This window comes from Vitis riparia, chromosome 1 (assembly GCF_004353265.1).
Source record: "Vitis riparia cultivar Riparia Gloire de Montpellier isolate 1030 chromosome 1, EGFV_Vit.rip_1.0, whole genome shotgun sequence".
NCBI classification, from domain to species: domain Eukaryota; kingdom Viridiplantae; phylum Streptophyta; class Magnoliopsida; order Vitales; family Vitaceae; genus Vitis; species Vitis riparia.
Window position 1 is genome coordinate 4,125,886 of NC_048431.1, and position 17,410 is coordinate 4,143,295.

The 17,410-nt window shown below is 32.6% G+C and overlaps 2 protein-coding genes across 2 annotated transcripts; both read left to right on the top strand.

Annotated features, from left to right (window-relative positions):
* Positions 1-290: 290 nt before the first annotated feature.
* Positions 291-1,182, top strand: LOC117931326. The gene has a single exon (XM_034852315.1). It carries the CDS (start codon positions 396-398, stop codon positions 939-941), a length of 546 nt encoding a protein of 181 aa, XP_034708206.1. The 5' UTR covers positions 291-395; the 3' UTR covers positions 942-1,182.
* Positions 1,183-11,933: 10,751 nt separating this feature from the next.
* On the top strand, positions 11,934-17,362 carry LOC117914750. The gene is made up of 8 exons (XM_034830211.1): positions 11,934-12,241; positions 13,271-13,396; positions 14,581-14,971; positions 15,100-15,101; positions 15,142-15,238; positions 15,899-16,002; positions 16,760-16,811; positions 16,972-17,362. The coding sequence occupies exons 1-8, from the start codon at positions 12,018-12,020 to the stop codon at positions 17,194-17,196; spliced, it is 1,221 nt and encodes a 406-aa protein (XP_034686102.1). The 5' UTR covers positions 11,934-12,017; the 3' UTR covers positions 17,197-17,362.
* The last annotated feature ends 48 nt before the right edge of the window (positions 17,363-17,410 follow it).

A 17,410-nucleotide genomic window follows, 5' to 3' on the forward strand; every position in this document is an offset into this window, starting at 1 on the left:
GGAAAAGAGGCAGATGCCACGTGGCATGTGTTAAACTGCAGAGGAAAGAAGAAAAACAATATAAAAAAATCTCATCGATATGCTTGTGTCGCGGTACTTAGCCAGTGACCACGTAGGGGGAAGTAGAGGTCCCACGCGCTTTTACAACGAAGCTTCGCGTGACAAAGAGACATGCATCTTACCCTTCTCACTTTTTTTTTCTTCTCTTTCATGCCTAACGCGTAGTATAGTCAAATATTCTCGATATTCACATTTCTACACTGGTATTTTTCCTCTTTAAATTTCCGGCTCCTTTCTTCCCCTATTTAAGCCCCAACATCCACCCTAACCCGCCTTCATAATCATCTTCATTTCATTTGCCAGCGGTCTATCGATCTCTTTTCACGATTCACAGAATGGGAAACTATATTTCATGCACTCTAATCACCCCTACCATCAAGAGCTCCAAGGCAGCCAGAGTGATCTTCCCCACCGGCGAAGTTCGACAGTTTCGGGAACTCGTCAAAGCGGCCGAGCTGATGCTGGAGTCCCCGAACTTCTTCCTGGTTAATTCCAAGTCTCTGCATATGGGTCGCAGGTTTAATCCACTTACAGCGGATGAGGACTTGGAGTTCGGCAATTTATACATCCTGTTCCCGATGAAAAGAGTGAATTCCGTTGTTACCGCAGCCGACATGGCGGTGTACTTGTTAGCTGCCAATTCCGCCGCCAAGAGGATAAGCGGTGGAAAGGTGAGGATCTTGCCTGAGTCAGGCGGAGATGGGTCTGAGGCGGTGGCGGTTGCGACGGCAGCGGTGGAGAATGAAGCTGGGTGTTCCAGATTGAATTTGGATGAAGTTGAAGGGTTTCCGGTGTCGGAATACAAGTACAGGTTAGCGATGTGCCGGTCAAAGAAGCCGTTGTTGGAGACCATAAGAGAGGAGCCTGTTTGTTCTAGGTAGATGGAATTTGTTGACCTAGGTTAGAAAAGTCCTCTGCCATCAATTTTTTTTGTCTCGTACTCTCCTAATATTTCAGCAAAGAGAGGGCAATTGTTGATAGTATTTGATCAAACAGAGTCGGCTAGATGTAAGATTGAAAAGTCTGTATAATATCATAAGATATGACCACGATTTGCTAGTTTGCATGTCTGATCTTCTTTAAACACATATGAATATGAGGATGGTGAATCGGTGACCATAATTTGTGAGTGTTCTCCAGGCAACCAGGCCTTATCTGGGCTGGGTTTCATACTTTTCATTCCCATTAACAATTGCAGCAGATTCAAGATTAAAATCATTCTATGCAGCAGATCTTGAAAATTCTTAGGGTGAGTCAAGCTCAATTGTGCACATTCGGATGGTCAATCTGAGGATAAGTATGAATAACTTTAGGGTGAAAAAAGCTTGATGATAACTAAAGCTGATTTGGAGAAAAGCTGTGCTTCCATTATTACCATATATGAATGGATACTTGTCGTATATGGGCATCCTTTCAATGTATATCAGTCATGATTTAGGACTGATTAAAGCAGATAATGGATCCAAAGTCCACGTATTTAGCATAATTTATATTAAAATATAAAATATAAAAATATCTTTAAAGGAAATTAGGTCAGTATTTTAATTTAATATTTTTCCATTTAAAAATTTTTGAAAAAGGAAAGGACGATAAATGTTTATCATAGACTTTTATATTTTTAAAAATTTTTAGTTGTTGATATACAGGAATAAGAATTTTTGGAGTAAAATCAACACTATTGAGACTTTTCTACTTACAAAATTATTAGAAATTGCATTGACTGTTACAGTTTTTTGCTTGAGAACCGAGTGGTGTTACGAGTTGGAACAGTAATTAATAGCATATTTCGTCCTGACTTAGTTCGGGTTGAATTTCCTGTGAACGGTTGGTCAGCCTGTGATAAGCGGTGTTTAAGGGCAGAAGGAGCGTAAGTCCCGTGTTGATTCGCTTGTGGTGGTCCCTGTTCAAGAAATTATCTGAATTGATTAAGGATAAAATTGTGATTATTTTATGTGACAATGAGTAATATTATTAGGGAATTAAGTAGAAATAGTTATTCCAGATCTCTTAGGTCCCATGATAGTTCTGCATCTGCATTAAATAATTCTGCATATGATTTAGAAAGATTTTCATATAAGATAATCAGCTTTACGACATCATTAGCTGCATCATCACCTGCTGCATCATCATCTGCATCATTCTATAGTCATCACATAAAACTTAATATTTCAAAATTAGATGAAGGAATGAGTCAAATAGAAAATCAACTAAAAAATATGTCAAATTTTGTGCCGGAAATTCCTCTTTTTAAAGAAGAGTCTGAGTCAATTAATTTCTCTCATGAAAAAACTCCTTTAAACATAAATATCATTAGAAAAGGATACATTAAGAGAAATCCTTTTGTTCCTGATGTAGAATTGATCAAAGCAAATTATTTTTCTCTTGAAAATATTGCAAAAAGAAATTATTTTCAACAACTTCCTCCTCAAGTTAGAAATGCCTTAAGAAAACAATATGAAAAATATATGCAACAAGTTAGGATTACTATTCCTTTTTTCCTTTGGTTTTTCAAATATAGGAAACCCCTTAAAAGAATTGCAACATTAACTTCAAGAAAAACAATAGAAAATTCTCCATATAATAAAAAACTATTAGAAAAACAAAACTTAAATCAAGAAGAGTCAAGTAAAGAATCAAAAGAAGAGTCAAGTGAAACAAAATTTGATCAAATTTTGTTTCCTTCTACCCCGGGAGAGGTAGAGGAAGCAAAGATAGAAGAAAAAACAATAAAAATTAATGAAATACCAAAATTAGAAAATAAAGAAAAACCAAAAACAATAAATGTAATATCTTCAAAAGTAGACAAACAAATATTTTTTGATGTTATAGATAAAATTCAAGATGAAGAAACACAAAGAAATTATTTAAAAATTTTGAAAATTTTAATTCTCAATGAAGACTCAAATAAAATTCAAATTAAACCTACACAATATTCAATGGATGAAATTTATAATAGATTTAAAAAAGACTCAAAGACCAATAACTATTAAAGACTTGGAAGAAGAAATAAAAGAAATAAAAATTCAAATAAATCAATTAAAATTAGAAAATGAACAAATAAAAATAGAAAATGAAATAATAAAACAAGAAAATGAACAAATTAGAAATGTAATACAATATAAACAAGATTTTGCTTAAACCTCTGATAATCAAGAACCAGGAATAATTATACCTAATAAACAAACTCCTATAGAATCATTTATAAATACAATAACAAAAATAGATTTTCAAAGATGGTATACAAATATAAAACTCATAGTAGAAGATTTTGAAATGGAAATAGTAGCATTAATAGACTCAGGAGCTGATATGAATTGTATTCAAGAAGGATTAATTCCTGTTAAATATTATGAACAAACCGGACAAGAACTTTTTGCTGCAAATAAAGAAAAATTAGAAATAGAATTTAAACTTCAAAATGTTCATATATGTCAAGATAATTATTGCTTTTGAACTCAATTTATATTAGTACAAAATATGAATGAACCTTTAATCTTAGGAACTCCTTTTATTACATTACTTTACCATTTTCAAGTAAATGATGAAGGTCTCAAAACTACAATATTAGGTAATACCATATTTTTTCCTTTTATATATCCCTTAACGAAAAAAGAAATACATCAAGTTCAAAGTGATTCAATAAATAAAAGAATAAATTTAATTCAAAGAAAACAAGCTCATATAAATTATCTATCTAAAGAAATTCAATATAAAAAGATAGAAGAACAACTTGTAGAAGAAAAGATTCAAAAGAGAATAAAAGAGATTCAAGAACTTTTTCAAAAAGAAATTTGTTCTGATCTTCCAAATGCTTTTTGGTCTAGAAAGAAACATGAGATAAGTCTGCCTTACGTTCAAAATTTTGATGAATCTAAAATTCCTACTAAGGTTAGACCTATTCAAATGAATGAAAAAATTTTAGAATATTGTAAACAAGAAATTGATTCATTATTAAAGAAGAAATTAATCAGACCCTCAAAATCTCCTTGGAGTTGTGCCACTTTTTATGTACAAAATATTGCTGAGATAGAAAGAGGAGCACCTAGATTAGTCATTAATTATAAACCTTTAAATAAAGTATTACAATGGATAAGATACCCTATACCTAATAAGCAAGATTTACTCAAAAGACTACATAGTTCTGTAATATATTCAAAATTTGACATGAAATCTGGATTCTGACAAATTCAAATTAAAGAAGATGATAGATACAAAACTGCTTTTACTGTCCCTTTTGGTCATTATGAATGGAATGTCATGCCTTTTAGTCTCAAAAATGCCCCCTCTGAATTTCAAAATATTATGAATGATATTTTCAATCCTCATTTTCAATTCATAATTGTATACATTGATGATGTCTTAGTATTTTCTGATTCATTAGAAAAACATTTTGTTCATCTAAAAAAGTTTTTCAATGTCATTAAAGCAAATGGAATGGCTTGTTCTGCTCTAAAAATGAAATTATTTCAAACAAAAATTAGATTTTTTGGACATGAAAATTTTCAAGAAAAAACAAAACCGATTAAAAGGTTAATAGAATTTGCTGACAAATTTCCTGATGAAATAAAAGATAAAAAACAATTGCAAAGATTTCTAGGATGTTTAAATTATGTTTCTGATTACTTCAAGAATTTGAGAATCATTTGTGAACCCTTATACAAAAGACTTAGAAAAAATGCACCTGCATGGACTGAGCAGCATACTAGTTTGGTCAAAGAAATTAAACAAAGAGTCAAACGTTTACCATGCATCAGCATCCCTAATCCAAATGCATTGCTCATTGTAAAATCAGATGCATCTAATTTAGGTTATGGAGGCATACTAAAGCAAGAATATAACAATCATGTGCATATAGTTAGATATCATTCAGGGATCTGGTTGGGCGCTCAAATAAATTATTCAACTGTCAAAAAAGAAGTTTTATCAATAGTTTTATGCATTTCAAAATTTCAAAGTGATTTGATAAATAAAAAATTTCTTTTGAAAATTGATTGCAAAGCTGCAAAAGATATTTTACAAAAAGATGTTAAAAATTTGGTTTCAAAACAAATTTTTGCAAGATGGCAAGCTTTACTTTCAAATTTTGATTTTGAAATCGAATTTATCAAAGGAGAGTTGAATTCCCTTCCTGACTTCCTTACTCGAGCGTTTTTGCAGGGTAAGGATCCTTCTCCATCCTAATGGGTACTCCCGTTAGGCCTCAACTCTCTTCCTTATCCAAGAAAACAAAAGCTTCATATGCCATGATTTCAAACTTTTCAAATGTTCGTCCTACTTTTCCTTTACAAACTTCAAATTCCTTTCAAGTGTTGAGTCCAGAGTTTCCTCCTCTTCAACCTTCAAAAAGTTTTATTCAAGCTTCTAAATTAACCCCCAAAAACACTGTTGTTCAGAGACAATCCAGCCCTAACACTATTTCAACATTACCTTCTCCTTCTCAGTCTCCTTCTCGGTCTCCTTCCCTTTCATTTTCTTATAGTCAATATGTCAAAAAACCCAAAACCTTAGAAATTGCTTTCATCGAGCCAGAGTTCAATTATGAAGAGATTCCTAAAATCCTTCCTTACATATTTCCCCAAGGAGTCAACTTCAATTCAAATGATCCTTTGAAAACTCGTCAATTCTATGAGTTCATCTTGGTGGACTCCGATTCAGTTGAAATCACTCATAACACTGACAAAAACAATCCTCAGAGGATTGCTTTTTCCAAATGTCAAATTCTCAGAGTCATGACCATTGCTGATTGGAATCAAAAACCCTTCACTTGCAAGGCCTTTAGTCAACCTTTTCATCCCATGAGCTACAACTACATAGATTATATGGATGCTTGGTATAACATGTTTTATTTACAGAGCTACCAGCATTCTTGGTTCATCCAATTTTCAAGAAATTGCAATACCAAATTTCCCGCTTGGTTTCAAAAATGGTGGACTTTCTTTGGTCTACTAGACTCCTTATTTCCTCCTGAAATTCAAGAAAAATTCAACTTCTACAAGAGCAAGACTTCATCTCAGGCTATCACTCAGCCCAGACTCCTGACTTTCTGTTCGAGACTAAGGATTCCATGGATTCTCTCATGGAATATTATCAAGAAACAAGAGCAACCTCTTCCATTTCCATTATCTCTTTTGAGAGAATTCAACATCAAATGGTGGGACAAATTCAATCATGATTTCGTATGTCAACAGAAGGTTTTGCAATTAATTTCAACAAGGCCAGGATCATCAAATTCAAAAGATTCAACTAGTTCTTCTCAAGGACCGACTCAAGAAGAATTCTTAACTTTGAAAAGCAAATGTCAAGCTTCATTAGCAGCCGCTACTGATTTAGAGCAATATCGTCAAGGACTCATTCAATCCCTTAAACAGTTTGGAGATCAAGAAAATGAAGAAATTGAAGATGTAGTCTTATTAGATGATTCATACGTAGACCCTGAGTTTATCCTTTACGGAGGACCTATGGGTCAATCCAGATAAAAGATCTCAAGAATCTTTTGTACATCTGTATCTTTGTAAATTTGCTCCCTTGTGATTATCCAGTAAAAAAAAAAAAAAGGTGAATAGTGTTTTATGAATAGTGAATTTCGTCTTTTACTATGACTCAAAAGTAAAAAGCAAGAAGGTGACTCATTGCCCATGTGATGAAATGAAGAAGAAGAAAAGAACCTTAACTCCTGCAATCTCCATACACGTGGAAGAAATCAAATGCACAATGCCTTCCTGAAGCTCAAAGCCTCTGCTATAAATAGAGATCCAAGGCTCATTCCTGAGGCAGAGTTAAGCTAGAGTGGAGAAGAACGTGAGAGTTTGGTAAGGGTTCAAAAGGTCTGCAAGAGTTCAAAAGAAGAAAAAATAGAGTGAAAAAATTCCGAGAGTTCAAAAAATTTTCTTGTAATTTTCCTCTTTCAGTTTGAGTCATTCCTCTGCTGTCAACGATCTGTAATCATCAACTCTCTGTAAATCAAGGTATATTTTCAATAAATAATATTTTCAGATTCAAATATTTGTGTTATTATGCTTAAATTTCTGCGATAAATTAGACAGTATTAGACATTAAATATTTCTGTTTTTATGCTTGGAGATAATTAGACATATTTAATTATTGCGTGCATGAATTGTTGTATGTCCTGGGTGCAAATGGTATCAGAGCCATTTTCTGCTTGAGAACCGAGTGGTGTTACGAGTTGGAACAGTAATTAATCGCATATTTCGTCCTGACTTAGTTCGGGTTGAATTTCCTGTGAATGGTTGGTCAACCTGTGATAAGCGGTGTTTAAGGGCAGAAGGAGCGTAAGTCCCGTGTTGATCCGCTTGTGGTGGTCCCTGTTCAGGAAATTATCTGAATTGATTAAGGATAAAATTGTGATTATTTTCTGTGACAATGAGTAATATTATTAAGAGATTAAGTAGAAATAGTTCTTCCAGATCTCTTAGGTCTAATGATAGTTCTGCATCTTCATCAATTAATTCTGCACACACATCACTTGCACAAAATATTGTCAATAGTCAAGAAATAAATATAGCAAAAATAGAAAATCAATTAAATAATTGGTCAATTCCTCACATGAAAATTAATACAATATATCAACAAGGAAATTTTGAAATTAGTCAAAATTATTCAATAAAAACTGAAGAAAAAACTATATCTCTTAATCAAAATCTAGAAAGTCTTCAATTATTGAGTCAAAACTCTATTAATCATCATAGGAAGAAATTTAACTAGGTCTTGCAGATATGAAATCTTGACTAAATGAATATCTAGAGGCTGGACTAAATTCTACTTGAATAGTACCATCTGTATGTTGTATAATTTTTGAAGGAGTTGTTAAAGGTTTAATTGGTTTTGGAAGAGTTAAATCTTTTAATTCCCATTGACCTCCTTGAGTAATTTCATTCCATTTTAATTTTTTAGGAACAAAGGCTTGAGTATTATTAGGATTATATTGTAATAATAATGTTTCATCTTTGACAGATTGACATACGGCTCTAGGATTTAATTGGGTTGTCATGACTTTATAATATATCCTATAAATTATTGCTATAGTTTGAGCTTCTTCTACAAAATTCATATTTTTAGTTTTAATGTTTAAGGTTAGACTTGAAACCCAGGACATACAACAGTTCATGCACGCAATAATTAAATCTGTCTAATTATCTCCAAGCATAAAAACAGAAATATTTAATGTCTAATACTGTCTAATTTATCGCATAAATTTAAGCATAATAACACAAATATTTGAATCTGAAAATATTGTTTATTGAAAATATACCTTGATTTACAGAGAGTTGATGATTACAGATCGTTGACAGCAGAGGAATGACTCAAACTCAAAGAGGAAAATTACAAGAAATTTTTTTTGAATTCTCAAAATTTTTGCACTCTATTTTTTTTTTCTTTTGCAGATCTTTTGAACCCTTACCAAACTCTCTCGCTCTTCTCCACTCTAACTTAACTCTGCCTCAGGAAGGAGCCTTGGGTCTCTATTTATAGCAGAGGCTTTGAGCTTCAGGAAGGCATTGTGCCTTTGATTTCTTCCACGTGTATGGAGATTGCAGGAGGTAAGGTTCTTTTCTTCTTCTTCATTTCATCACATGGGCAATGAGTCACCTTCTTGCTTTTTTACTTTTGAGTCATAGTAAAAGACGAAATTCACTATTCACAAAACACTATTCACTTTTTTTTTTTACACTGGATAATTACAAATGTACAAAAGATTTTTGATATCTCTTAACTGAGCATTTCTAAGAGATATTTTTCAAAAGATCTTCTGGCTTCTTCTTCAAGGACATATTCTTTTCTATACTTATCGACAAGATAGGTAAATTGAGTCTGATAAAGAAAAAGGACTTTTGGAAGGTAGATTGAAGAAATGAATTTTTGATTGTTGTCTTCAGAAATGAGATTATAGTTAGAAAAACTATAAATCTCAGCATCAAGGTTTCTTGAAATCATTCTTGACCTCCAATGTCTGATTTGCTTTTTGAGGGTAAATTTAGTACAAGGTCAAGAGCTCTCTGTACCGAACAATTGGTATTTTCTTTGATTGGCTTTGAGAAGAATGAGATGTTGAGCAGGGTAAACTCCTCCATCATTTGACCATTCAGGAGGTTTACTTTCTATGATGAGTTCAACTGCTTTAAAATCTCTGATTAAAGCATTTAAAACACAAACTGCTAATTTTCTTCTAAATCCATCGGTTTGATCAGGATGAGAGAAAATCAATTGATAAAGAACTCCATAATCCATGAGAAGAGAAGGGGTTAGCTCTATTGACTCATTGTTGAATTTAATGATTATTGGTTTGTAACTGTCTAAGTCAATGTTGGCTTTGCAAATACTGTAAGTAAGAGCACACTTACAGTCATGCCTTTCTAATGGAATTTCCTTACACAAGGGATCGATCTTTGGACAATTATTATAAGTGCTGTCATAATAAGAAATCCAAGTGAAGCTCATCCATTGAATAGGAATTCCAAAAGTGCTACAGTCAGCAAGGAATTGCATAATATGCTATTGCTTTGCTTCCCCTGTAGCTTTAGTCTTTTCATAGATCATCTGTCTAATGTTTTCAAGAAGGTCCAAATTTTTCAACTTGAAAAATGAAAATCTGGAAATTTGACATTCTTGGCTTCCTTGAGAAAGTTTTGAATCTTCATTTGGTTTTGAAAGTTCTTTTTGAAATTCATTTTGAAAATCTTTTGAAAATGCATTTTTGGATTCTCCTGCTTTTTCCCTACAAATGAAATTTTCAAGATCTGTATCCATTGGGGTGTAATGTATATCAGAACTTGAAGGGTTAGAAAAACTTTTTAATTTATCATTTAGCTGTTTAAAATGGAAAGATAAGGCATTTAAAGCTTCCAACTTTTGAATATCACATTTTGCATTCCAAAGATTGTCTAAAATGCATTTTTGTGATCTATCTAATCCTTCTATGTCTTTATGAATTCGGAATGACAGATTACATTTAGGAATTACTGGAAGAGTAAATTTCCCAAATGTAATTCTTTCTTACTCCATCTGTAGACAAAATTCAAATATTAGTATCTCTATTGAAGAATAAAACAAATATCTAATGATTTTGTCTTTATCATACCAAATTTGAAAATATATTGAGTTTATGAGAGGAACATAATTTCAAATAATGATGCTAAAATGAGTTGTTGAATTTTTTGAAATCACATTTATTGATTTATATGAGCATGCACAAATACCATCACAATCCTTTTGATTATCTGATTCTTCTTCTGTATTTGACTCTTCACTTGATATTTTTTGTGTTATTAGTATTTGATTGTCTTCTTCTGTGTCATAATTTTCACTTGATTCTTCATTTTCTTTATCAATCATTAATCCTATCATTAGATTTTTAAGTTTATCACTTATTTCTAATGAATTAATCTTGTTTTCTAATTGACAGTTTCTTGAGTAATGTCCTACTTTTCCACATTTATAACATGTTGGTGTTTTCTTTTTTAAAATTGTTTTATTTGAAGATTTTGACTTATTAGGAGTAGATTTTACAAACTTCTTTTGAAATTTTGACTCTATGTATGGGTTTTTACTTTTTATTTTATTTTTTCTTTTTGAAGGGGCAACTATTGAATCATAACCATAATAAGAGCAAAATTTTCCTAATTCTTTTTTACTATCTTGTTTTTCTTTTTTCATTTGACTTTTTAATTTAAGATCTGTACAAAGGGCTAATCCTTCATTATTGACAAAAGTAATTAATTCTCCATATGTTAATGACTCGTAAGGAATTCTACCATTATGAATATTTCTTATTCTTTGTCTAACTTTTTCTGCAAATAAAGTGAGTAAACCTGATATAAATTTTTCTTTCCAATAATGACTTCCACAATCATGTCTTGTCATAACTTTGACCAAAAACATATCTTTATACCACTTGAAATCTTGAAGTGTTGGGCATCTAGATTATTAAGGATTTCAAAAGTTCTTTCTTGAAAATAAACTGGATCTCCTATGAAATGTTCTACGATTAATTACTGTTCCAACGAATGGATACTTGTCGTATATGGGCATCCTTTCAATGTATCAATCATGATTTAGGATTGATTAAAGCAGATAATGGATCCAAAGTTTACGTATTTAGCATAATTTATATTAAAATATAAAAAATAAAAATATCTTTAAAGGAAATTAGGTCAGTATTTTAATTTAATATTTTTCCATTTAAAAATTTTTGAATAAGGAAAGGACGATAAATGTTTATCATAGACTTTTATATTTTTAAAAATTTTTAATTTTCATAATTTAATTTTTATATTTTATAATAAAATGAGTTAAATTTTAAGTAAAAACAAATATTTCCTATAATTTAAATTTATTTTTATTTTTTATAATATAACATTTTAATAACATTAAATAAAACTTTATTAATAGTAACATTTCAAAAGATAATTTTCATATATTTGAAAGAGAGTCATAATTGTTTTTTTTTTATTGATTTTTTCCCATATATTTTAGAATTTTTATATGATATATATTATTATTATATAAAATAAAAAATCTTGAAATCATTTAAAAATAATTTTAATAATTTTATTTTAAATTATATTTTGAAATATAATTTAATATTATATATTAAAACAAACTTTTTAAATCAAGATTTTACTTTACCCGTATCATTTATATATTTTTATCATTTAAAAAAATAAATCACTAGAAAATTAAACGCCTAAAAAAAAAACAAATATGATACATTGTAAATGATATTACGTAGTCACAAAGTATGAATTTATTTTGTAAATTTTTCATGTCTTTCGGGTATTTTTGACACAAGGAGATGCTCGGTTCTATATGCAAAAGAGTAAACTATAAAAACGGACTCCTATGAGATCGTGGCAGCTTCGCACCTATGCTAACTACCTTCCCTACACTCCCTAGGGTTTCTCACTCCATTTCTCTGCATTCTCTCACCTTCCATCACCTCCATGGCCGGAATCAAGCTCTCGCAGGAGGATTCTGAGTTCTCCCAGCCCTCCCGAGCTCCGGCCTCCACTGACCTTGCATCCGTCGTCTCTGACGACGATCGTTCTGTCGCTGCCGATTCTTGGTCGATTAAGAGCGACTACGGGAGCACTATGGATGACGATCAGCGTCATGCAGATGCCGCCGAGGTGCTCTCCTCCGCTGTCCTAGGCTCTGCCGATTACAGGTTTGTTTGCTTTCTATTGCTTCTGATCGGTTTCTTTCTTTTGTCGTTGAAATTCAGGAACATGTAGGAAATAAGACGGTCATGCGAATCCTAGATTAAGCCTAATTCTTGTGATTGAATGTGATTGTGGTTTGTTATATTGATGAAAATATTAAAGGAGGGTAAGATTTACGATCTTTGTTTACTTTTTGAGAGAAGTAAAACGAGATCCTCCGCTCAACTCTAATCGACACAACTACTCGATTTAGTTGAAGTAGTTTTTTTTTTTCTTAAATTTATTTTTCTCAGTTCTATCAGCAACAAATCGGAGGAATTGTGATATTTTCTACTGGGTGAGATACTTCAACTTAGTGAATAATTTTTAAAATTGAAATTAGTTCTATCAGCAACAAGGTTATGTTTGCTTCAGGAAATTTTGAGGGAAAATGTGAAGGAACAAAAACAGAGAGGAGAAGGAGATGGAAAGAAAAAGTGAAAGGGAAATAAAAAATCAATAAATTATTTTTATATGCTCCCTCAAACTCATTTCACTTATTTTTTTCTAAAGATTAAATAATTTAAAAAAATATAAATTTTAAGATGATTTTAATTATATTTGATTTTCTTTGGTTGTTTCCATGGTGAAACGAAACACAAAAAATTATTTTCCTTAATATTTATATTTTTTTTCTTTCTTTGATACTTTATGGGAACCATAGATGGCCTAAAGGTTATTATGAATTTTATTTATTTATTTTTAAAGGATTGTTTATGGTGATTTTGGTTTCTTGTTGAATTTTCGTTTGAACAACTGGCTTTTTCAGATGTTTAAATCTGATGAGATAAGATTACTTAATTGATATGTGAATCTTAATAAATATAACCAAGTTGAACACTCTTTCTGGCTGTATAAACTGCATATTGTCTTAGGGAACAAATCAGTTACTCATGAGGGAAAATGAGGAGTCTTTGCATGATTGAACCGTGAATTAAGTTTAAATAAGCAATAAGTTGTCTCAAATGCATTCTGAGTTCATGTTGTGGAAGCAGTTCTGACAAGGAAGAGCCATATGTTGAAGTTGACAACTCAATGCTAGGTTTACAGAGTCATTGGGATGCAACATATGCAGGTGACTTTGCAAACTTTCATGTGCATGGCCATGCTGGTGAAGTTTGGTAAGTGTTCTATAATCACTATTATGGATATGGGCTTAACATTTCTGTTTCTTGTCCTATGTCTTCATTTTCACACATTGGTTTTTCTGTGTTCCCTGTTTCTTCTTCTCTTGGCATTTGAATGAATTTATATGATAGAGATAAAATTATTAAAAAGTGGGTCTGGAGCATAAGATTGAGGTATGGATGGTTGTGAGCCTTGAATTCCTTCTCAGATCCAGAGGATGTGTATGATTGGGGTTTTGGATGGGCGTGCAGGGGTGGATTGTGGTTAGTTGTTATATCGGTGAAGTTAGTAACTTGCAAATACTCTTTTGCATCCTATTGTATCAGTTGCATTGCATAGATCTTATTAATTTGTATTTTTAGGCTAACACTCTGGTATGATGTTTTAACAAATGATTTGATATTCTCTCACTTGTTAACTATGCATTTTAATTATTTCACTGTTCAAGTGCATGCTTGTAATTATTCCTAGATCTTGTTTTGTGTGTATGATTTTTTTTTTTTAAATGCATATCATGGTCATTCTGGTTCCAAATTCCAGCAGGGCCACCCTGGTATTGAGATTTATCATCATGGTTGGCATAAGTTAAAATCCTGTATCTTACAACTGTTGCTTCACAGACTGCTCTTTTTTTTGGCCCTGGGATTGAACTCTGAGTTGTTAATCCCTTCTCCTTCTAGATTGTCTCAATTGAGATCAAAAGGAAGGAGAAGAAAAGGGGCATTTTTATCGTTGTGCTACAAAATTCTACTTATATGGTGAACTTTGAACTCATGACCTCCTGTAAAACAAGGCTCCCATGCATATTAAGCAACCAATTGACCTAAAAATTTAAGTTAACTAGTAGACTGAAAATGAACATTAAGCTTATTTGGGTATAGCCCTAAACATGGAAAGAGAGAGAGATAGATATTGGCAATCTCAATGGGAATACCAGTCAAATTCCTCTTCTCCCAGCTCCCCTCATCATGACCCTTCTCAAGAGGTGAGACCTTGAGAGATATCTTGTTCATATCAGGATTTAAGTCTATGTTAGTATTTGAGAGAAAACAACTGTTGCCTGCCTTAGCATATGGAAACAGAAGTGCGTTGTTGTTCTGGAAGGACTGTATAATCTTTTTATTAGAGTTCTACCATGCTTATGTTTCCTTTTGTTTATCTGCTTTCTTTTCCTTAGGTTTGGTGCTGAAGTCATGAGTGTGGTTGCATCCTGGACAAAGAACCTCTGTATAGACATTTCTCAAGGTTGTATGCCCAATCTCAGTGATTTCAAATCCAAGTCATTTGAGCAATTTGAAAAAGATTTGGCTAGATGGAGAGTGCTTGATGTTGGAATTGGCAACGGTCTACTTCTTCAAGAACTTGCTAAGGGTACCATGAAAACTTTTATTTCATGGTTTGTGCATAAACATGCATATGTGCACGTACATGTAAAGATCTGTGTGCATATTTATGAAAACCCAGTAACCATCATTTGGCATGCACACAATCAGACATGTGAAAGCTCGTGCACATATAGTATGGAAATGGTTCATGTACATGTGCAGCCATCAAAGTGCTTTGACCTTTAATTTGGTGAATTTCTACTTCTGCTGATATCTTTTCTAATTCAATAATTTGTATACAAACTCTGATGCAGGAATAAATTTTCATCATTCAAACTTAAATTTTTTTCTTTCATTGGATTATGTGATAGTGGTAATGATAGTAACAAACTGATTGTGGTTTTGTGATTTAGGTTCTCTGATTTGACCGGAATTGATTATAGTGAAGGTGCTATTAACCTTGCTCAGAACCTTGCTGATCGTGATGGATTCACCAGCATTAACTTCTTGGTTTGTCCTAATTTAAAGTTTAATTTCATGCTCAACCTTAGTTAATTTGCATGATGGGATTTTGAATGTGCACTCTTTTTCCTGATTTGCTCTTCAAGAGTGAATCCTTTATGGCTTACCAAGATCAACTGATCCATAGTTCTAGGGTTCATCTCTCACCCTCTCATAATTACCAAAATGGGAAGTAGATGCAGGAAATAGCATGGGAAATGCAGTCTTAAGAGTGTGTGCACCTGCATGCTTGCTTGTAGCGTATAATTTGGAGCCAAACAAAAAACTTAAGAGAAATCCAAGTGAGAAATGCATGAATATGAATGCTAGGAAAGTTGTATGAAAACCAAGAAACAAACACTAGAGAACAGGTTAAGAAACTTCTAACAAATATTTATGATTTACATGAAGAAAAAAAAATAGTTTCATTAGCTGGACATGTTTTGCATGAGTTTTTTGGGTAGTTTCCTTGAGTTCCTGAGAAGTTCTTGGACTTTTTATGTTGGTGAAGTATTATTTTATTATTCTGGATATTTACATTTTAGCTGTGCCGCAGGCTTAATTCTTTGAAACATGCATTAACACAGTTGAGATAGCTCTACTTCTGTTTGTTTAGCTGCTTCTTCATATGATTGGATTCATTTTCTTCTGTTCGTGCATTTTGCTTAGGTTGATGACATTCTTGAGACAAAATTGGAGAGGCAGTTCCAACTTGTTATGGATAAAGGAACTTTAGATGCTATTGGGTTGCATCCTGATGATCCCATCAAAAGGTAATAGCCACCACCTATGGCTGTTGGGAGCTCCACACCTGCAATTTAGTTCACTCCTTTTGTTTTATTAATATTGTGATATGGTCTATGTAGGATCCTCATCATAAGGTTGATTTTTTAACAAATTAAATCGTATTATCCTGTAAAATAAGGACCTCCTTTTTTTTTTATGCTTACTTTGTTTAAACCTCTTGCTATTTTTCCTCAGTAGCCTAAGATGTCATGAGGACACTTAGTAACAGTTCTCACCAGGTGTGCCCATTTTCATTAAGTTGTAATTCTCTTTTTAAAATATATCTTTTAAACTCATTCAGAGAGATTGCATTGCCACTTTGGATGCAGCTAAACCAAGTGACGTAATGGGTACACATAGCATGCTGCCAAGAATTCCAGTGTTTTTTTCTTGTAGATTTCTTTAGCATTAAATTTTTTTATCTCACTACATATTTGAATTATCAGTTTTATGATGGCAGCATTTATATCTGATTCTAGGGGTGGGTGATTTTAAGACATGCCCTCCTCTGTTGGCTTGGCACCAGAAAACTGTGAAAGGCACAACTCTGAGAGCACTTCCTGTTACAACATTGAGTGCCATAGTAACTAAATGCTTCAAGTGAAATAGGACCTCAATTGTTACTCCAAATGCAATTGTATGGAAAACTGATTCCATATGTATAAGAAATCTCATTTCATATAAATCTGTAAATGGATGTAAGTTTGGTTAGTTACTCATTAACAAATTTTGTTTTACATTCAGGATTATGTATTGGGATTCTATCTCAAGGTTGGTGGCGCCTGGTGGTATAGTGGTTAGCATCTTCTCTTCCCTTTAGCGTATATTAGTATGCTCCATATATAATCTCATTTTGGGGTGATAAATGCTCTTAACACAATGCTTAGGGCCATCTCCTGGATTTGTTTTTCTAAACTTGGTTTTCACCCTGATGATTCTTTGGATCCTGATCATAGGTGATTACATCATGTAAGAGTACAAAAGATGAATTGATGCAAGAGGTGGATGCTTTCAACCGAAGAAGGCTCAGTTCCTCCCAGGAGCCAGAGATCCCGAAGGACCAAGATGCACCCAGAGATTATCCTCCATTTAAATACCTGAGTCATTTTCAATCTGATAGTACATCAGTGTTAGGAGCAGTAGGCTCACTAGTTGTCACTGTTGCATTTCTTCGAGGCTAAAAGTGTTCTTACACTTCAATTTTATCAAATCTCTTTCAGGTCAGTCTTGACATTTCACATTAGAGTGAATGCCGTTGTTTTATTTCATCTAGGGCACTGTTTTCCTGTTAGAAAGAAATGTGGAATGTGCTTACGTCCAGAAAAGAACCTGCTTACATTTGGGAAATTCTGTACTTTTTTACTCTATATTCTTTTTTTATGTATAAAGAAGGAC